Below are 23297 nucleotides of genomic sequence, written 5' to 3'. Positions count from 1 at the left end.
CTGCTGAGAAGAGATATTCACAGCTAGACAAAGAAGGTCTGGCCATTGTTTTTGTGGTCAAACACTTTCATCAGAACCTTTATGGACGCGTATTTACAATTTATACGGAGCATAAACCACTGATGAGCCTGTTCAGTGAGACTAGATGCATCCCACCGCTAGCCTCAGCCAGAATACAGCGTTGGGCTCTTACATTGTCAGCCTACCGGTACACTATAGTGTACAGAGAGGGTGGGAATAAGGCAAACGCCGATGCACTGAGTCGAGTACCTTTACCTGAGACACCTGGTACTACATATGTGCCTCCAGGGACTGTGTTTTCATTGGAGAGGCTGTCAGAGACACCTGTAAAGGTGACCCAGATCAAGCAGTGGACAGAGAGGGACCCAGTCCTGTCCCAAGTCAAGACGTCTCTTTCCCAGGGTCGTGGAAGGAGAGGAACTGAGGCCTTATGCCAAACGCAAGACAGAATTCAGTCTGCAGGATGGCTGCATTTTCTGGGGGTGGGGGGGGGGCGAGGGTCATTGTGCCTCCCCCTGGCCGTTCACAGATTGTGGAGGAAATTCATGAGGCTCACCCAGGAGTGTCTCGAATGAAAAGCCTTGCTAGATCCTATGTCTTGTGGGCAAGAATGGATCAGGATCTGGAGAACAAGGTAAAATCATGCACGCAATGTCAGACTAATCAGAATGTGCCACCACCAGCTCCTTTGCACCCATGGGAGTGGCTAGACCACCCCTGGTCTAGGCTACATTTGGACTTTGCTGGCCCTTTTACGGGGCAGATGTTTCTTGTAATGGTAGATGCGCATTCTAAATGGATCGAAGCTCTCATCATGAGCAACATCACAGCCCCCTCAACCATAGACAAACTCAGGAAAGTGTTTGCAGTCCACGGGTTGCCTGACACTCTGGTCACTGATAATGACCCAACGTTCACCAGTGAGCTGTTCAGTGAGTTCATGCAGCAGAATGGCATTCATCACATTCGGACAGCCCCTTTTCACCCAGCTTCCAATGGTTTGGCTGAGCGGGCTGTTCAGACAGTGAAGGAAGGCCTGAAGCGGATGACAGGGGGCTCTTTTAGCATTCAGCCTTCACGTGTCCTGTTTAAATACCGCCTCACACCACAGACTACGACTGCCCACACTCCAGCAGAGATGCTGATGGTGCGTAGGCCCAAGTCAAGATTGGACCTGCTGCACCTGGACATGAAGGCAAAAGTGAGACAGACTATGGTGGAAGCATGTCCACCAGTGACTTTGCCAGAGGGAGAGATGCTGGCAGAGGGGTCGGGGTCCCCTGAAGAGGATGGACATTCTCACGCAAACACACTCTCATGCCCCCAAAGCCAGATCCACCCAAAACATTCTCACCAGCGGTGCCTGGGGGTGGTGCGCAGATCACAGCGCACTCATAAACCTCCTGACAGACTGAATCTTTGACAGGACAGTTTTTTTTTTGTTGTTGTTAGAGTGAATGTTGAATCTGTCATGTTTTCCAGATGTTTTCTAAGATAAACTGTTGCTGAGACACTAGTATAAGTTTTCAGGGGTACGCAAGTTAGTAACACCACTGTTTTTATTTCCTAATTTTTACATTTGGGGAATGTTGGATTTTAAAGGGGGAGAAGTGGTGTAATGTGAGTATCATTGAAAGTAAGTTAATACTAATTAGGATAATGGGGGGGGGGGTTTACTTCCATTCTTTTTACTTCCGGTGTGCTTTGTATATAGTGTTCCTGCCATGCCGTACGGGTTGTGAAAGCCTCTGTATTAACATAATGGTTTTGACGTTCGAGATAAAGTTGTTTCTTTGGGCATGTAGTTGTCGAGTGTGCCTTTTTCAAAGTAGAAGTTACTACACCTCCCTATACCAAAGTGACATTGTCATTTTCTGTTGGGATCTTTGATCAGTCCCAACCGGCTTCAGGGGCTGCACTGAATCACAGCAAAAGAAAAGGCATGTTCCGCGCTAACTTAGAAGTTTGTGAAGATTCGGGCATGTCATCCAAAACTTTGAGAAACTTCTATAGACGTGCGGTGGAAAGTATGTTGACTTCATACCAAACATGGCCTGGTATGGAAACGCCAATGGCCTTGAATGGAAAAGCTGACAATGAGTAGTGGAGCAACACACATCAAAGTTGCTGGTGAACGCAGCAGGCCAAGCAGCATCTATAGGAAGAGTCTATAGATGCTGCTTGGCCTGCTGCGTTCACCAGCAACTTTGATGTGTGTTGCTTGAATTTCCAGCATCTGCAGAATTCCTGTTGTTTATGAGTAGTGGATATGGCTCAATTCATCACAGTTAGATCATTCCCTACCATTGAGCACATCTACAGCAGGAAAATAGTATCCATCATCAAAGACCGGCACCACCCAGGTCGTGCCTTTTTTCTGACTGCTGCCATCAGGAGGAAAATAGGAGAGCTTCAGGACCCACAGCACCAGGTTCAGGAACGATTATTAACCATCAACCATTAGGCTGTAGAACCAGAGGAGATAACTTCACTCAACTTCACTCGTCCCATCACTCAACAGTTCTCACAACCCATGGGCTAACTTTCAAAGATTCTTCACCTCATGTTCTCAATGTGCATTGCTTAATTATTTATTATCATTATTATTATTTATTTTTGTATTTGCACAGTTTGCTTTCCTTTGCACATTGACTGTTTGTCCACCCTGTTAGATGTGGTCTTTCATTGATTCTATTATGGTTTTTGGATTAACTGCGTACGTCTACAAGGAAAAAGAATTTCAGAGTTGTATATGGTGACATTCAGATCCTTTGATAATGAATTTACCTTGAACTTTGAACTGATCTAACCAATTATTTGTCACTTTCACAGGTAGGTTTGATTCACTGAAGGTGCTGGAAGTAGAGTTTGTTTGAACTGGCATGATGCCAAAGATAAATCCACAGAGCAATACAGCACCTACAGTGGTGCTAGAAGGTTTGTGAACCCTGTAGAATTTTCTCCATTTCTGCATAAATATGACCTAAAATGTGAATTTCAACTCCTTCAGCATGGCACATTGTGCTGATGGTGTGATCTTTGCAGGATGCTCACCCCTAGGGAGAGCAGCAACAGTACTGAGTTTCTTCCATTTGTAGGCAATTTCTCTTACTGTGGACTGATGACCACCCAGGCCTTTAGAAATGACTTTTCCAGATTTGTGCATTCTCTACGATTCTTTTTCTAAGGTCCTCTGAAAGATGTTTTGATTGAGCCATGGTGCACATAAACAGATCTTTCTTGAGAAGAGCAGGCTCTGTCAGTAACTGACTTTGTGTGTCTTTTTTATCGGGCAGGACACCTCCACAACCCATAACTCCAACCTCATTTCATTGATTGAAACACCTGACTCCAAATAGATTTTGTAGAAAGCATTAACCCAGAGGTTCACATACTTTTTCCAACAAATACGTTTAATATTGGATCATTTTTCTCAATAAATAAATAAATGAACAAGTATAATATTTTTGTGTTATTTATTTAATTGGGTTCTCTTTATCTACTTTTAGGACTTATGTGAAGATCTAATCACATTTTAGGTCATATTTATGCAGAAATAGAGAAAATTCTACAGGGTTCACAAACTTTCTCGCACCACTGTTTCCAGGCTCTTTGGTTCAACCGGTTCATGTCAACCACAGCACCCAAACAGATAGTACCTATCTAAGTGCTTCTTAATTCATACTATTTTACCTACCTCAACCACTTCTTCTGGCAGCTCGTTCCATTTGGAGAAACCAACTAAAGTCCTGAATGAGGAGACTGGTTTTAACATGGAGAAGAATTTAGAGTGGGAATTCTGAAACACAGAACCTCTACAATTGAAGGCAACGTTGCCACTGATGGCCAGAGGAAGAAGGGGTGAATGACAGAACATAGTGGAGGAGAGCTTGTTTTGCTGTTATTATTGTTTTATTGCTCTTTTTGCTGTTGTTATTGTTATTTTCTGTGTTGTTCTGCTGAACATCATGGGCGTGCTATGTTTGTGCTGGAATGTGTGGGGATACTTGTGGGCTGCCCACAGCACATCCTAAGATTGTATTAATTGTCAACACAGATGTTGCATTTCACTGTGTTTCATTGTACATGTGATAAATAAATGAATCTATATCTGAATATAAAGTGATGGCAGAACTGATAAATATTACAAAGTTGGTCATAGATTTGAAAATAAAAGTGAGAATTTTATATTTTTAAGTTTTTGTATGGGCCTGTTGCGGGTACATCTGGGGAAGATAGTGAACATAGATACAGGCATAGTTTAAAGATTAAAGTAAAATTATCATTAAAGTATATATATGTCACCATATGTATGCTGAGATTTTCTTGCAGGCATTCACAGTTGAAAAAAGAAATAATAGAGTCAATGAAAAACTACACATAAAGACTGTGCAAAAGAAGACAAACTCTGCAAATACAGAAAAAAAGGGTCAAACAAACAAGTAAATACTGAGAACATAAGTTGTAAAGTTCTTGAAAATAAGTCCAAAAATTGTAGAATCAGTTCAGTATTGAAGTGAATGAAGTTTCACGCTGGTTCAGGAACAGGTAGTTATTACCCTTCAGCCATCAGCCTGTGATTCATTTTCTTGCAGCCATTCACAGTTGAAAATAGAAACATAGAAACATAGAAAACCTACAGCACAATACAGGCCCTTTGGCCCACAAAGCTATTCCGAACATGTCCCTACCTTAGAACTACCTAGGCTTTACACATAGCCCTCTATTTTCGAAGCTCCATGTAGCCATCCAGGAGTCACTTAAAAGACCCTATCGTTTCCGCCTCCACCACCGTTGCCGGCAGCCCATTCCACGCACTCACCGCTCTCTGCATTAAAAAAACATAACCCTGACATCTCCTCTGTACCTGCTTCCAAGCACCTTAAAACTATGCCCTCTCATGCTAGCCATTTCAGTCCTGGGGAAAAGCCTCTAACTATCCACACGATCAATGCCTCTCATTATCTTGTACACCTCTATCAGTTCACCTCTCATCCTCCATCGCTCCAAGGAGAAAAGGCTGAGTTCACTCAACCTATTCTCATAAGGCATGTTCCCCAATCCAGGCAGCATCCTTGTAAGTCTCCTCTGCACCCTTTCTATGGTTCCCACATCCTTCCTTAGTGAGGCGACCAGAATTGAGCACAGTACTCCAAGTGGGGTCTGATCAGGGTCCTATATAGCTGCAACGTTACCTCTCAGCTCTTAAACTCAATCCCACGGATGATGAAGGCCAATGCACCGTATGTCTTCTTAACCACAGAGTCAACCTGCGTAGTAGCTTTGAGTGTCCTATGGACTCGGACCCCAAGATCCCTCTGATCTTCTTCACTGCCAAAAGTCTTACCATTAATGCTATATTCTGCCATCATATTTGACCTTACAAAATGAACCACCTCACACTTATCTGGGTTGAACTCCATCTGCCACTTCTCAGCCAAGTTTTGCATCCTATCAATGTCCTGTTACAACCTCTGACAGCCCTCCATACTATTCACAACACTCCCAACCTTTGTGTCATCAGCAAATCTACTAATCCATCCCTCCACTTCCTCATCCAGGTCATTTATAAAAATCACAAAGAGTAGGGGTCCCAGAACAGATCCCTGAGGCACAGCACTGGTCACCGACCTCCATGCAGAATATGACCCATCTACAACCATTCATTGCCTTCTGTGGGCAAGCCAGTTCTGGATCCACGGAGCAATGTCCCCTTGGATCCCATGCCTGCTTACTTTCTCAATAAGCCTTGCATGGGGTACCTTATCAAATGCCTTGCTAAAATCCATATACACTACATCTACTGCTCTACCTTCATCAATGTGTTTAGTCACATCCTCAAACAATTCAATCAGCCTCGTAAGGCACGACCTGCCTTTCACAAAGCCATGCTGACTATTCCTAATCATTTTATGCCTCTCCAAATGTTCATAAATCCTGCCTCTGAGGATCTTCTCCATCAACTTACCAACCACTGAAGTAAGACTCACTGAGCTATAATTTCCTGGGCTATCTCTGCTCCCTTTCTTGAATAAGAGAACAACATTTGCAACTCTCCAATCCTCCAGAACATCTCCCGTCCTCATTGACGATGCAATGATCATTGCTAGAAGCTTAGCAATCTCCTCCCTCGCTTCCCACAGTAGCCTGAGGTACATCCCATCTGGTCCCGGTGACTTATCCAACTTGAGGCTTTCCAAATGCTCCAGCACATTTTCTACCTTAATATCTATATTCCCAAGCTTTTCAGTCTGCTGCAAGTCATTCCTACAATCGCCAAGATCCTCTTCCGTAGTGAATGCTGAAGCAAAGTATTCATTAAGTACATTAAATGTGCAAAAGAAGGCAAACTTCGCAAATTTGTTTTTTGTTTTCTCGTATTTGCACAGCTTGTCTTCTTTTGCACATTAGTTGTCAGTCTTTATGTGTAGTTTTTCACTGACTCTATTTTATTTCTTTGTTCAACTGTGAATGCCCGCAGAAAATGAATTTCAAACAATGTGCAAAGGAAGAGAAACTGTGCAGATTTGTTTTTATTTTTGCTTTCACAATTAGACTGCCTGCTAAGATATACAAACGTAGTATGGCTCAAACGACTCCAAAAAAATTCAATAAGTTTCATAATTGACCTTGGTGATCTCTGGTGACCTGTGCTGCTAATCCTTGTATAACAATTTTCTTAGTGAAACAAATTTGAGAGGGCATTTTATTGGAATCCTGCATATGGTATCAATTAACTGATTGAGGGAAATTAAAATAAAGAGAGAAGTATAACAGAAAGAAACGTCATAGAAAACTATAATATTTCTAAAACCTTTTTCACTGATGGGTTTTGGATGTAATACTTCACTTGCTAAGAAGTACCTTGAACATCTTTGTGCATCTGTGGTAAATTGAGGAAAGACACTAATAGGATCCATCATATTTTTTCTTCTGAGAGTGACTACCTCAGGAAGAACAACCTCTTCTTCGATGTTAACAAGACAAAGGAAATGGTAATCGGCTTCAGGAGAACTTGCACCACTCATACCCCTTTTCACATCAGTGGCACAGCAGTAGAAACTGCAAGCCATTTCAAACTCCTGGGAATGCACATCTCGCACAACCTTTCACAGTCCCAGAGCACATCCTACACAGTCAAGAAAGCTCACCGATGCCCCTTCTTTCCGAACAGGCTAAAGAGAGTTGGACTACAGATAAATAGTGAGGAGCATCCTAACATGTTTCATTATGCATGGTACAGAAATTGTACTTCAGTGGACAGGAAGGCTTTACAACAGGTAGGCAAAACTGTCTAACACATCGCTGGAAACAAGTTACTTGGATTCAAGGACATATTTACAAAAAAGTGCTGGAAAAAAAGCCAGCAATATCATGAAGGATCCCACCCACCCTGCTCGTGGAATATTTGTCTCACTCCCATCACAGAGGAGGCTACGTCGCATCCACGCTAGGACCACCAGACTGAAAAAGCAGTTACTTTCCCCAAGCAGTAAAGCTGATCAACATCTCCCACCACCAGTACTTTATCATGTTCTGTCACTCGCCTCATGTACAACAGACACTCCTGCACCTAGCATCACTTGATGTACATACAATCAAGTTACGTATGTAAGTTGTCTTATATATTAGTTGTGTTTTTTTATTACTGTGTTCATTAGCTTAGTGCGTTTTTTATTTGCAGCATCGGATCTAGAGTAACAGTTACTTTGTTCTATCTTTACACTTGTGTACTGGACATGACATTAAACAATCTTGAATCTTCAGGATATTTCCATTCACTTCATTATCAGTTTAGCTTTGCCACATTTCAAAGGCAGCTGTTATAACATTAGGACAATAGAAAGGGAAATCAGAGGTGATCTGGACTTTAGAATTAACATTGTTTCCAGTAAAATCAGAATACCTCAGTTACAAAATATGGGAATCAGATGAGGTGTAGTTCATGTCAGGTAGCAGAATATTCATGGTAGGCTCAGGTATAAATTTATATGTTGGGGAAATATCAATGACATTTCTATTTATTTGTGACTTGGAAAATGAACATTTTTTTTCTACTGGAGATTGACTTTCAGCTTCACATCAAGGTTTTCTCTTCACAAGTGGACATGAGTCTCTGTATTCTGTACATTTTGGTTTGATGTATTTCAACATTACTTACAACACACACAAAATGCTGCCTGGCCTACAGCATCTTGCGTGTGTGTTGCTCGGATTTCCAGCATCTGCAGATTTTCTCTTGTTTGTGAACATTACTTACATTTTTATAAGTCATCAAACACATATTCCTTGCAAAACAAAAGCTCTGGCACCACAATAATTATATACCATTGCAGCATTTTGTAAAGCCTTACTCATAGGGAACAAATCAGTGGCACTTTAGAAGTAGATTTGTTCTTTTTACATAAAAAAAGTTAACCTACTCAACATCTCATAACAACACAGTTATGTTTTATTTTTGGGGGCGAGAGGGAAAGGAACCTTTTCAGCTAGAGATCTGGCATATTGAAGTAAACGTTCTGAATTCACTGAGGCATTTGTCATTTTGGGTTTGTAACATCCTTGGAATATTACAAAAACTCGCTGTTAAAATGCCAATTGACTAAGATTACACAACCCTTGAAGGGTTAAAATGTAACATAGTCCTCTTTTCACTTATGTATTAAAATGTTGTCGCTTTGCTGGAATAAGTTTGGTGGGGCTATACTTGACGCTGAGTAAGTCAACTGGGGAGGGGGAGATCATTTAAAAAATGTCAAATCTGGAATTAATTTCCCATAAAATATGAAGAACGTTACTGCAACGAAGTACACAGTAAATGACGTGAGTGCGGGAGGGAGCGGATCTTGTCAGCCCGTGCTGCGGAGTCACACAATGAAACTTTACTACAAGATCGCTATAGTGGTCGGCTGTCTGGTAGGTGGCCGCCTGTTGTTCTACCTGTTGCTGAACATGTTCCCTGCCCAGCCTCCGCCTCGCCAAGGCGACGGCCGAGTTTGGCGGGTGGCGCAGGGGTTTCAGGGGCGACCAGTTACTCGCCACCCAGCCGCTTTTCGCTCGCCGCCTCGGCCGATGTTCGACGAGCAGCCACGTCCCCTTCCAAAAAGGCGGAAAAAGCCAGTCCACGACAGGTAAGAGATAAGGGCAAGATTTGTCTTAGTTCGGTATGCATCGTGCCTGACCTGGTACTCTAATACTATGTGGAATATTTCCCCCTTGGATTTTATTCGGGGCTAATTTGAATGCCACTACTACTCGTGTCGCTGATCCTGGGATGTATGGTTATATCCCTCGCTAGTTCGGTGGGCGGTGGTTTTTTTTTACATCGTGCAGCCACTCTCTTTGGTGGAAACAAGATTTAATAAAATAATGACAAGAATTAATCATTCATACACTGGACGTGGCTGTTAACGTGTAAGCCTCTTACTATCTCCCGTTTCCTCAGGCTGTTTGGTTCGTTGACCCTGATTTAAGCAGGCACAGTTTTGGGCCACAGGGCGGCCAGACTGAGCATTTCCCAGCTATCGTTTTCTTTTCAGACTGAAAACCCACTGGTTTAAGGCTAACCCTTTTGAGGAAAAAAGTGCCTTATTTATGTAATTATTTCACTTAATCCGAATGGCAGAAACCTGCCTTACAGGTTACCTGTATCCTGGACCAAGAATGGTCTGGGATAAGCAGGGCGTTTCTGATGGCTTGCTACGCTGACAGAACGGCTTGGAAAGTTGGGGAAACCCTGCCCACCCACAGCTCAGCCGTTTTAAATTACACGTCTGCGCTCTTCACAACCATTCACTATCCCCCAGGAGTTGGAATGGGTCGTCCATGGTGCTGTAGTTAACGATTGATTAAGGCTTTCAAAATTCCAATGGTAAAGCTTAATGCTGCAATCCTATTTAATAAGACATAGGAGCAGAATTAGGCCTTTCGGCCCATTGAGTCTATTCTGCCATTCTAACATGGCAGACTTATCCCTCTCAACACCATTCTCCTGCCTTCTCTCTGTAACCTTTGACACTGTAATTAATTAAGAACCTATCAGCCTCCTCTTTAAATACACCCAATGACTTGGCTTGCACAGTAGTCTATGGCAATGAATTCCACAGATTCAGCACCCTCTGGCTAAAGCGAATTTTCCTCTTCTCTGTTCTCAGTGGACATCCCTCAATTCTGAGGCTGTGCCCTTTGGTCCTGGACTCCCTCGCTATAGGAAACGTCATCTCCACCTCCACTCTATTTAGGTCTTTCAATATTCCATAGGTTTCAATTATATCCCCTTCATTCTTCGAAAGTCCAGTGAGTACAGGGCCAGAGCCATCAAACACTCCTCATTTGTTAACCTTTCATTCCTAGGATCATTCTCATGAACCCTCTCTGGTGAATCCCCTTTCCAATACCAGCACATCTTTTCTTAGATCAGGGGCCCCAAAGCTGCTCTCAATACTGCCTGTGGTCTGACTAATACAGTATAAAGTCTCAGCATTGGTTTTGTATTCTAGTCTTAAAATGAATGTGAACTTTGCATTTGCCTTCCTTACCACTGACTCAACGTGCAAGTTAACCTTTAGGGAATCCTGCATGAGGACTTGTATGTCCTTTTGTACCTCAGATTTAAAAAAAATGCCCTCCCCATTTAGAAAATAGTCTATGCCTTTATTCCTTCTGCTAAAGTGCATGACTATACACTTCCCAACTCTATATTCCACCTGCCACTTCTTTGCCCATTCCCCCAATCTGTCTAAATCCTTCTGCAGACACTCTGCGCCCTCAACACTACCTGCCCCTCCACCTATCTTCATATCATCTGCAAACCTCATCACAAAGCCATCAAATCCTTCATCCAAATCATTGACATATAACATGAAAAGAAGCAGTTCCAACGTTGACCCTTGAGGCACATCAATAGTCACTGGCAGCTGAACAAAAAAAAGCCTCCTTTATTCTCAGTCTTTGCCTCCTGCTGCCAATTTTCTATCTATGCTGGTGCCTTCCCTGTAATACCATGGCTCTTATATTTTTAAGAGGCCTCATATGTGACACCTTACCAAAGGCCCTCTGAAAATCCAGATAAATAACATCCACTGACTTTTCTTTGCCTATCCTGCCTGTTATTTACTCCAGGAATTACAACAGATTGTCAAGCAAGACTTCCCCTTTAGAAAACCTTCCAGAGTTTGGCCTCTTGTATCATTGGCCTCCAAGTACTCCAAAACCTCATCCTCAATAATAGATTCCAACATCTTTCCAACCACTAAGGTCAGGCTTACTGGCCTATAATTTCTTCTGCCTTCCTCCCTTCTTAAAGAGTGGGGTGACATTTGCAATTTTCCAGTCCCCAGGAACCATTCTAGGATCTAGTGATTGTGGAAAGAGCATAAGTGATGCCTCCACAATCTCTTCAGCTATCTCTTTCAGAACTGTGGGGTGCAGTTCATCTGATCCAGGTGACTTAACTACTTTTGGACTTTTTAGCTTCCCAGGTTCCATCTCCTGAGCATCAGTAATGACACTCGCTTCTGCCCCCCTGACCCTATCATGTTCTTGCCATTCTGCTAGTATCATCCACAGAGAGGACTGATGCAAAATACTTTACTAAGTTTGTCCGTTATTTCCTTGTCCCCATTGCTACCTCTTCAGCTTCATTCTCCAGCAGTCTACTATATATATATATATATATATATATATATAATATATATACTTATCTCTATTTTACTTGTTGTATCTCTGCAAAAATACTTTTTGTGTCCTCTTTTATATTACTTGCTAGCTTACCTTCATATTTAATCTTTTCTCTCCTTATAGCCTTGAGTTGGATTTCAAAAGCTCCCAATCCTCTAACTTCCCACTAACATTTGTGATCTTATATGCCCTCTCTTATGCTTTGGTGCTTCTTTGTCTTCCCTTGTCACCCACGGTTGCCTCATCCTCCCTTTAGAATACTTCTTCATCTTTGGGATGTATCTATGCTGCGTATTCCGAATTGCCCCCAGAAACTCCAGCTATTACTGATCTGACATTATCCCTGCTACTGTCCTCTTCCAATCATCTTTAGCTAGCTCCTCTCTCGTGCTACTGTAATTCCCTTTACTCCACTGTCATATGATACATTTGACTTTATCTTCTCCCTCTCAAACTGCAGAATGAATTTTATCATATTATGATCACTGTCTCCCAGGGATTCCTTTACCTTAAGCTCCTTAATCAATACTGGGTCTTTACAATATAAACGATCCACAATTGTCATTCCCTTAATGAGCACAACCAGGTGTTGCTTTAAAAAGCCATCTCATAGGCATTCTACAAATTTCCTCTCTTGGGATCTAGCACCAATTTGATTTTCCCATTTTATCTGCGTATTTGAATCCCCATGATTATCACAGTATTGTCCTTTTTACATGCCTTTTCTATTTTCTGTTGTAATTTGTAGCCCACATCCTGCCTTGTGTTTAGAGATCTGTATATAACTCCCATCAAGATCTTTTTATCCTTACAGTTCCTTAACCCTACCCACAAGGATACTATATCTTCCGAGCCTATGTCACCTCTTTCTAAGGATTTGATTTCACTTTTTACCAACAAGAGCCACTCTACCCCCTCTGCCTACCTGCCTGTCTTTTAACTACAATGTGTATCCTTGGATGTTAAGCACCCAACTATGATCTTTACAGCTCCAACTCTGAGATGCCCACAACATCATTCCTGCCAATTTCTAATTGTGGTTCAAGATCATCTACCTTATTCCGTATATTGTGTGCATTCAAATTTAACCCCTTCAGTCCTGTATTCATCATCCTTTCTGATTTTGGACCCTGTTACACTTGAATTCATTATACCGACTGCACTTTTGTGCTATTATCTGCCTGTCCTTCCACACAGTCTCACGACACACTGAATCTAATTGTATACCAACTGCCCCATCCTCAGCCCACTCTGGCTCCCGTCCCCCTTGCCAAATTAGTTTAAACCTTTCCCAACAGCTCTAGCAAACCTACCCTTAAGGATGTTGGTTCAGGTGTAACCCATCGTTTTTGTACAGGTCAACCCTTCCCCAGAATAGATCCCAATGATCCAGAAATCTGAAACCCTGTCCCCACATCAATTCTTCAGCCACACATTCATCGGCCAAATCATACTGTTCTTAGCCTCACTGGCACATTGCACAGGCGGCAAACAGAGATTACTGCCCTGGAGGTCCTGCTTTTCAGCTTTCTGCTGAACTCCCTATATTCTCTCTTCAGGATCTCATCTCATTTCCTGTTGGTAGCTGTATGTACTTTACTGTAACTTCTGGTTATTTACCTTTCCCCTTCAGAATGTCATGGACCCAATCTGAGACATCCCTGACCCTGGCATCTGGGAGGTACCATACCATCTGGGTGACTCTTACATGTCCACAGTCAGCCATGTACCTGTTTCCTGCAATTTAGGGGTGACTACCTCCCACTAGCTCCTATTATCACCTCCTCATTTTCCTATATGAGCCATAGGTCATTGAGATACAGCTCCAGTTCATTAACACGGTCTCTACAAAGTTGCAGCTCGATGCACTTTATGCAGATGTAGCTATTTGGGAGATTGGAGGTTTCCCAGAGTTCTCACATCTCACATCTCACACAAAGAACACACCTCTACCCCTAGACCCATTCTCAGTACACTAGCTATTTACTAACAGAAATAAAATGTACAAGAAACTTACTTAGAAGCTCTGCCTGTTCTTGTCCAAAACTATTCTCGCCTAAGCCTGCTGAGCCAAAGCCTAGACCACTCTAACACTGGCCCACTCACACAATGGCCACTCTACTTATACCTCCAGTTTTAAAAATTTGCCCTGCGCTGATTGCAGCCCACTGAAAAATTAATAATTATGATTACTCACTTTTCACAAATGTAAACTGTGTGTTTGCCTGTTTGTCCTGCTGACAGTACTAAGATTTCATATTTATTTATTCATTAAAGTCACAAACTGTAACTTTTGGGTATAGTTTGGTCCAAAGGTCCTTCACCTGATGAGTGCAACTTCTTGAGTCCAGCATCTGCAATCTTTCAAGTGTTTCTATAATATCTGGCATGCTATTTCTCTCTTTTGTCTATATATATTATTTGATCATATTTTTAGTCACTGCTATTGTTGCTTAAAATGGATTTCTCCGTAAAACCTTTTGGGTTGTTGTGAGATATTGAGGTGTTCTGTGAAGGTAAGGTTTTATTACAGTTTCTTTACGTTAGTCATTCATTCTTGTCCATACAAAGGTAAAAATATAGCAAAATCTTCAGTGCACAATTAATGTATTTTCTCATGGCAATTTTTTGAAATGTAGTCTGTATAACACATTATATCCTATGATCCTGAATATCATCCAATGTCTATATCTCAAAAATGAGGGTTGAATACAAAGTCGATGCATCACCAATAGTAGAATTAAATTAATAGGTGATACGTCCATTTGATCAAGAATTTAAAATTAAGCTTATATAATACTCTGCCCTGAACTGTTTGTACTTTAGACTGCCAATCTAAATTGTGACAGAAAGCAGGTATTATTCTCAAATTCTGATTGAGGGTGTGTAACTGACATGTCAGCTTTTCAGACTCAATTAATGTACACAGCATTTTCTGTTTGTCTTTTATTTTCAGTGTCTTGATGATAAGGTACTGATTCTGTTGATTATAGATTCTTTTCCATCTTTTAAACATGAGCCAAGACAATTAGACCCAATTTTTCTGCGTCAGTTATGCCACTTCTCTGCAGATTGGGATCAAAGCTGATGCATTCACAATTCTTCTGAGTGATTCTTGCCATCCTCACAGGTTAATGCTTGTGCTCAGAATATGTCGAATTTCTTGTGCATCTTGTCCACAGATCACCATCTTGACAATATTGTCTTCCTGTTTTTCTGTCCCATTCAGATGCAAAAGATATTTAACGACACTCAACAAAATAATCTACCAAAGTGAACCCCACAAAGGCACTAGTTATTGAAATTACTAGTCACAAACACACCTTGAATTTTGAGAGACATGTCAGAAAAAATAGATGAATCTTGCAAATATTTTACTACAGCAAATATCACAGGCTTACATATTGCAATGGGGACAGACAGTTCATTTGATCCGTCACAATGTTTCTTACAGGTATTTTCTTATATAGTAATCTCTTCATAGGCATTTCTTCAATATTGAAGATGACTTGCTGTCTTTTTTTGTATTCTGAGGTGGAAAAATAAGAATAGAATAGGAACTCCAGACTCTCTCATGTATGGGGTAGGAATAGACTGATGGGGTAGGCAGGTGAGTAGTTTGTGAAATGGTGGCAACTTTTGTGTGGTGTCTGTATGCATTCAATACATGGCCTCAAGATTCTCAATACTATTTCAAGTATTCATAGACCAGAGAGTCCCAGGGTCAGTGGGGATTTCTTCAAGGAAGCTTTGAGTGCATCTTAGAATCTTTTCCTCACATTATGTCAGACCACAATAATAGAAAGTCTGTTTCTCAAGTCAAGTGCCAAGCCTGCCCAAAATATTCAACTAACTATAACTGGGGCCTCAAAGCTGGAAATGTTGATGTAAGAATATTAAATATTACAGTGCTTTGCTGTACTTTCCATTCTAGTTCAATTTGCTTTTTTTATATCAAGATTTAATGAACCTGTGAAATAGCAAAATGTCAAAACATGGCGTGCTTAAATTTTTGCACAGTGCTTTAGTTAAAGGTTTCTCTTCTCTATTTGCCAAGCTAAGGGACCTTTCATGATTTGTCCTTGTCCTTATTCTGTCACATATAATGGCATCAAAGCAATTTTGAGCAGTACTGCACTTGACTTAAGCATTTTCAGTAGTGTACAAAATATTTGTATTCTTTTCACAGTGCTGAACATTTTATGGATGCTTCACCACTTATACGGCATGGAAACGTTCTGCCAGAGAGGATACTTGGGACTGCTGCCCAGTGGTGCTTTAAAGTTAAAGCCAACTTTTATGAAAAACAATTATATAAACTTCTGTAAACAAGCAATAGAGTGGAACACTTCCAGTTCTTGCAACATGTTTTTCTTTTAACACTTGGTTTTCATTCATTCAGAGGTGACACATTTGCTTTTGAGAGAGGAGGTCTTGGGATCAAGTACAGAGGACAAAGACAAGGGTAGCCCTTCAATGCAGAATTGAGGAGTACTGCACTTTCACAGGTTTTGTCTTTTGAATGATGCATTGGTCCCAGACTCTTTCAGCCGATTACATATGTGCAAACAGTCTCAATGACATTTGAAAAAGAAGCTAGGATGATTCTGAGTAGTCTCAGTTCAACCCAACATTCATTTTCGCCCAAAGCTAAAAACAGAATACAGTGGTTATTTCTCTCTTTTTGCATTGCTGGGATGTGCTTTGGCTAGTTTGGCTTCTGATTCCCAGATCCAACAGTAACAATAGCTAACTTAACTGGTTTCCCAGATCCAACAGTAACTAACTGTAAAGCATTATGGAATGCCCCGAGATTGCAGATGCTGCTACATTAGCATCATAGACAGTAGGTCTCGTTTTCTTCAGAACTTGTAGCTTGACTTTGTGAACAACAAATATATCTGCAGGATTTACATGAATTTGAGACGTGGATTTTTACTGCAAATAGTCTAAATGTATTGCACTTTTCTCTGGAAATCTGTGAAAGTGTAGATCACAAGGGAATGGCCTACCAAAAACAATCAAACCATAGTAGCATATGCATTTTTTAAAAAATGTGTAAAATAATAAGGGAAACAACAGGAATTCTGCAGATGCTGGAAATTCAAGCAACATACATCAAAGTTGCTGGTGAACGCAGCAGGCCAGGCAGCATCTATAGGAAGAGGCGCAGTCGACGTTTCAGGCCGAGACCCTTCGTCAGGACGTCCTGACGAAGGGTCTCGGCCTGAAACGTCGACTGCGCCTCTTCCTATAGATGCTGCCTGGCCTGCTGCGTTCACCAGCAACTTTGAAATAATAAGGGATCTGGTTTTGCGGGAAATGTAAATTTTTCCTTGTGTTTTTGCCACAAAGTGTGGGGTTTCCCATGCGTGGAAGTGCATAACTTGCTGTCTGTCTATTTTTGGCCAGTAGGAATTGAAGTTGCATTATTGTCAGTTGCAGCATTGGGGGATCTGTCAATACAAAGTGGGAAGTTAGATTGCATGCAGGAACAGTGACTCCATCCATCTGAATAGAGAGAACATCTGCGGGTTTGTGCCAATGCCACTTGACTTGCACCTTAGCTCGGTTACCTATCAGTTAACCAGCTTACAATGAGACTGAGTAGTGAACTAGCACAATTCAAACCTCTGCCTAGTGCAGCTTTGCTTCAGCCATTGGGAGAAGCACTGACTTAGCAGCAGGACAGAATAAGGATGAGTTCAGAATATGTGTGCGAGCATAATCAGTTGATAATTACATGATTTCGACTTGATTTTGTGTGTGATTATGGTTTGGAATGATAATTCTGGGTTTTATTTTAATTGTGATCAATTGGAAACGATACTGGTTCAGCAACTGAAGGAAGGTAAGATGAAAACTGTAGAGAAATGGGGGATATTTGCTATTCTCAGTTACAGAGCATAGTGGGTGTTGCTGTCAGGCCAGGATTTCCATCAGTATTGCCTTTGTAATGGTGGGAAGTCAGTTTACTTAACTGCTGTAGTGGTTGTATTGAAGGTACTTCCACAGGACTGCTGGGTTGGGAGTTCTAGGACTTTGATCCAATGACATTACGTAAGTTTAGATATATTTCCCACTCAGAATGAGGTATGTCTTGGAGCTATCTCAGAGGTGGTGATATTCCTGTGTGATTGTTGCTCAGGATAACGGTAGTAGCTGGTTTAGCTTTGGCCAGTTTCAGCTATGCATTTTGCAGCCATGGGGGTGGGAAGGAACTTTCAGGGTGGTGCATAGGATGCCAGTCAAGCCAAATACTTTCTCCTGGATGGGAATCACAACAAAACTTGCACATGCTGGAAATCTGAAACGAAAACAGAAAAAGCTGGAAAGAAATAGACGCGAGATTGTACAGATACTGGAAATGTTAAGTGCTTATTCCAAAATGCTGGAGGAACTCAGCAGGTCAGGCAGTGTCTATGGAGGGCAATAAAAAGTTGACATTTTGGGCTGAGAGTTGCCAAATCAGACATAACAGTGAACGTTCCTGGTCGACAAAACTCTGTCTTGGGTAATGTGCAGATTTTTAATTGTTAACAATTCTATATTCATCCAGGTACGTGGACGTTCCTCTATCACTCTCTTGACTGACTTGTGCCTCTTGATGGTAGAACTCCCTATACTGGAGAGTCAAGAGTGGGTCACAGCTATTATGGTGGTATGTTGTCACTGGTATTGGAGTATAAGACATAGGAGCAGAATTAGGCCATTCAGCTCATCAAGTCAGATCTTCCATTCTATCATGCTTGTTACATTATCCCCCTAAACCTTTGACACCCTTACTGAGCTCGAAGCTCTGCTTTAAATATACGTAATGACTTGGCCTTGAATCCGTAGCAATGAATTATACAGATTTACAGATTCGCCAGGCTCTGGCTGAAGAAATTCATTCTCATCTCTGTTGAGAAGGGGCACCCTTGTATTCTGATGCTGTGCCCTCCCCCACTGTAGGAAATATCCTCTCCACATCGATTCTATCTAGGCCTTTCAATATTTGATCGGTTTCAATGAGATCACCCCACCATTCTTTTAAACTCCAGCGAGTATAGGCCTAAACCATCAAATGCTCCTAATAGGTTAACCCTTTCATACCTGGGATCATTCTCATGAACCTTCTCTGGACCACCCTCCCCGCCCCCCCATTCTTTATTAGATAAGGGGCCCAGAACTGCTCACCATATTCCAAGTGCAGTCTGACCAATGCCTTATAAAGCTTCAGCATTACATCCTAGCTTTTATATTATTGTCCTTTCAAAATGATTGCTAAGGTTGCATTTGCCTTTTCTACTACTGAACCAATCTATAAGTTAACCTTTATGAAATCCTGTGCAAGGACTCCCAAGTTCTTTTTCGTCTCTGATATTTTTGATTTTCTCCCTGTGTAGAAAATAGTCTACGCCAGTGTTTCCCAACCTTTTTTTTTAGCCCAACGCCCCACACCCCCCAACGCACCTTCATACTTGCCAATACCCCTCCTAGGCACAATATACTTTCTGGTGCCCTTATAGTATAAAAACATGTCTACCATATGCTAACATGAGAAAAATGATTCTGCTTTAAATTTTTATTTTTCTTTAAAACTAGCTTACACAGTACCTGTGTGCTGTACAGCAGCATCGATGACAATGTGATCCTTGAGCTTGATGGTTTTTTAGCAAGAGTTAAAATATCTGGTTCAAGTTGTGACAGCAAAAGCCCTAAGTCTCCACGTGTAACAATGGACAAGTAGTTTCTGTTTTTTGTGAGTACAGTATGTGGTTCACTGCACTGAAGACTCTCTCAACAAGTTAGGAGGATGGAAATGCAATGAAGAGCATTTTGGCTCTTCAGAGACCAGGAAACTTCATATGACAATGTAACCACATAGCAAAAAAGCCGACATCTTTGAAAAGTATTTTTGCTGCTTCATTCTGAATTTCAATAATTTCTTCTTGCAAGCTCTCTTCCTGTTCTTCCACCTTGCATAGAAATGGGTTAATTACCCAGTCCATAATTTCCAAGTCGTTCATATCCTTGATTCAATTCTGAAAATTTTCCTTCAGTGGCTACAGGTATGAGCAGTACTCTTACAAATCACTGTCTATGAAGAATGTGCCATACTTTCAATGCAGAGAAACTATGAGAACATTCTTCTCCCAATGTTTTCTTTACATATTTCCAATATTCTGATAAAAGTGGACACTGCAATTTTGCCTAGATTAAATTGAAATTCTCACCCTGCAGTTTCATATTTAGAATGTTCATTTTGTCATACAGATCGGCTAGGTATGTCATATCTCCACGTAGACTTTGGGCAAGCTCTTGTTGACTTTGAGCAAAAATTCAACTACAGTGTCAAAAAGATCAAAAACGTTTTAAGCAGCAGCCTTTTAACCACTGTTGCACTATACTGTGGAGGAGAAAGCATTCAAACTCTTCACCATTATCTTGGCATAACTGATGAAATATTCTGCTATTGAATGGATGAGCGTAAATTTTGTTGATAGCAGGTATCACAAGAGTCATGCTTGAAAAAGTCACTGGCCGATATTTTTGGTTGAAAGATGTTGACAATGGATTATGAATGGACCTGGAATTTATTTTTTCATGAATGCCACTAAACCAGCATGGCAACCTGTCATACATGGTGCTCCATCTGTTGCATAAGAAATCATGTTCCTAATCAGAATATTTTTATCCTCAATATACATTTTGAGCTTGTCGTAGATTGATCATCCATTGATATTTGTTTTTACCTTTTTACAAAAGAGAATCTCTTCATAAACTTATCCATTTTTGATAAACTGTGCATATGCCATTAGCAATGCCTTGTGGTCTCGCACCATTGACTCATTCGGTTGTATCCCAAACTCTGTTTTTTGTAGCTCTGTACATAGTTGTTACTCAACGTCTTCACTCATTTCATCAATTCAACAAGCTACAGAGCTATTACTCAGTTGAATTGATTTTAAAATACTGGTAAGTATTTTGAGAACAGTGACGAGTACTTCTGGTACAGCAGGCATTATTAATCTTTCACCAATTGTATGAGAATTTCCAGACTTTGCTATAATTTTAGAAATGTTATAAGAAGCAATGAGACCACCATCAAGTCATTTTTTAGCTTTCTTGGCAAATGACCTGAGTGTGTAACGCTTTTCAAATGCTTCTCTCATCTTTGGAAATATTTATAATCCTGAACTCAATTAGAAGCAGGAAGCAATTTATATTATTTACATTCGTTTTTATGTTATTCTAAGATAAAGTCCTGAAATGTATGCTTTATGCAGCACACAGATCTGGATTCCATGTTTGATGCTGCTGACTGAAACCGACAGGAAAAAAAAAACATTACACAATTACTGGCGAAATGGTATCAAATTTAGGATGTAGGAAAGATATCTTCAAGAATATACTAAGCCAATTACTCAAAAAGGTATCAGGGATACAATACTTCATTCTTCTGTTCAGCCTAGTAAAACTGAGATTGATCAAGCTTGTATAGTGATTAAGTGGAGATTAAATAGATGTGCTCAAAATCATGACAGTATTTAGACTGAGTAAATAAGAGGAACTATTTCTATTGGCGGAAATGATAGGAATTGGAGGACGCAGCAGTTAAGGTACTTTGCAAAAGAACCAGAGGCAGCATGTGGAGATAAAATAATTGTAATGTAAGTTGATGTGATACGGAATGCACTAAATGGTTTAAACATTCATTATTAATTTTCAAAACAGAATTAGGTAAGTATAGTGTGGAATAATGCAGACTTAGATTAAAAGGACAGATTAACAGATAACAAAGAGCTGACATAGACACTATAGCTTGAACAGCATCATTTCATTTACTGATTTTTAAATCATTACGTCATTTTACAGCAACCAACTTGCACGCGGGTAAGCACAACAACAGAATATTTTGTATATTATCCTTCAGATAGCATTATTGCATGCAAGATTAAATTTAGAAAGAAGGTATCAAATATCTCATATTAGCTAGGGTGCATAAATAACATGTTTTTGATGTGGTTGGGGCTCTGTGTCTACTGTTCAGAGATGCTGGAGGATGTTTGAACTTGGCATTAAATGATGACTTAAGTTAGAGTGAGATGTCAAAAAAAAAGACCAAACTAGTAAATTGGTTTATTATTGTCACATGTACCAAAGAGTAGTGAAAAACTTTGGTTTAAAGGCCACCCATGCAGATTATTTCATCACCTCAGTACATTAAGGTAGTACAAGAGAAAAACAATAAATTTATGCAGGTTAGACATAAGACCATAAGACAAAGGAGCAGAAGTAGGCCATTCGGCCCATCGAGTCTGCTCCGCCATTTTATCATGAGCTGATCCATTTTATCCTATTAGTCCCACTGCGCCGCCTTCTCACCATAACCTTTGATGCCCTGGCTACTCAGATACCTATCAATCTCTGCCTTAAATACATCCAATGACTTGGCCTCCACTGCTGCCCGTGGCAACAAATTCCATAGATTCACCACCCTCTGACTAAAAAAATTTCTTCGCATTTCTGTTCTGAAAGGGTGCCCTTCAATCCTGAAGTCATGCCCTCTCGTACTAGACTCCCCCATCATGGGAAACAACTTTGCCACATCCACTCTGTCCTTGCCTTTTAACATTCGAAATGTTTCTATGAGGTCTCCCCTCATTCTTCTAAACTCCAAGGAATACAGTCCAAGAGTGGACAAACGTTCCTCATATGTTAACCCTCTCATTCCCGGAATCATTCTAGTGAATTTTCTCTGTACCCTCTCCAACGTCAGCACATCCTTTCTTAAATAAGGAGACCAAAACTGCCCACAGTACTCCAAGTAAGGTCTCACCAGCACCTTATAGAGCCACAACATCACATCCCTGCTCCTATACTCTATTCCTCTAGAAATGAATGCCAACATTGCATTCGCCTTCTTCACTACCGACTCAACCTGGAGGTTAACTTTAAGGGAATCCTGTACGAGGACTCCCAAGTCCCGTTGCAGAACTTTGAATTCTTTCCCCATTTAAATAATAGTCTGCCCGTTTATTTTTTCTGCCAAAGTGCATAACCGTACACTTTCCAACATTGTACTTCATTTGCCACTTCTCTGCCCATTCTTCCAATCTATCCAAGTCTCTCTGCAGACTCTCTATTTCCTCAGCACTACCGGCCCCTCCAGCTATCTTTGTATCGTCAGCAAACTTAGCCACAAAGCCATCTATTCCATAATCCAAATCGTTGATGTACAATGTAAAAAGAAGCGGCCCCAACACTGATCCCTGTGGAACACCACTGGTAACCAGCAGCCAACCAGAATAGGATCCCTTTATTTCCACTCTCTGTTTCCTGCCAATCAGCCAATGCTCTATCCACGTATGTAACTTTCCTGTAATTCCATGGGCTCTTATCTTGTTAAGCAGCCTCATGTGTGGCACCTTGTCAAAGGCCTTCTGAAAATCCAAATATACAACATCCACTGCATCTCCCTTGTCTAGCCTACTGGTAATTTCCTCAAAAAATTGTAATGGGTTTGTCAGGCAGGATTTTCCTTTAAGGAATCCATGCTGAGTTCTGCCTATCTTGTCATATGCCTCCAGGTACTCTGTAACCTCATCCTT

General features: G+C 40.9%; 1 protein-coding gene across 1 annotated transcript in view; it reads left to right on the top strand.

Annotated features, from left to right (window-relative positions):
* The first annotated feature begins 8805 nt into the window (after positions 1–8805).
* Positions 8806–23297, top strand: part of LOC134357077 (glucoside xylosyltransferase 2-like) — a 48440-nt gene continuing 33948 nt past the window's right edge. Inside the window, exon 1 of the mRNA XM_063068388.1 lies at positions 8806–9152. Within this exon, the coding sequence (XP_062924458.1) occupies positions 8806–9152 (347 nt within the window). The remainder of the gene's footprint in view (positions 9153–23297) is intronic.

The sequence above is a fragment of the Mobula hypostoma genome, chromosome 15 (genome assembly GCF_963921235.1).
Source record: "Mobula hypostoma chromosome 15, sMobHyp1.1, whole genome shotgun sequence".
In the NCBI taxonomy this organism is placed as follows: domain Eukaryota; kingdom Metazoa; phylum Chordata; class Chondrichthyes; order Myliobatiformes; family Myliobatidae; genus Mobula; species Mobula hypostoma.
The sequence above is the reverse complement of the archived record's forward strand: the minus strand, read 5'-3'. Positions and strand labels throughout refer to the sequence as shown.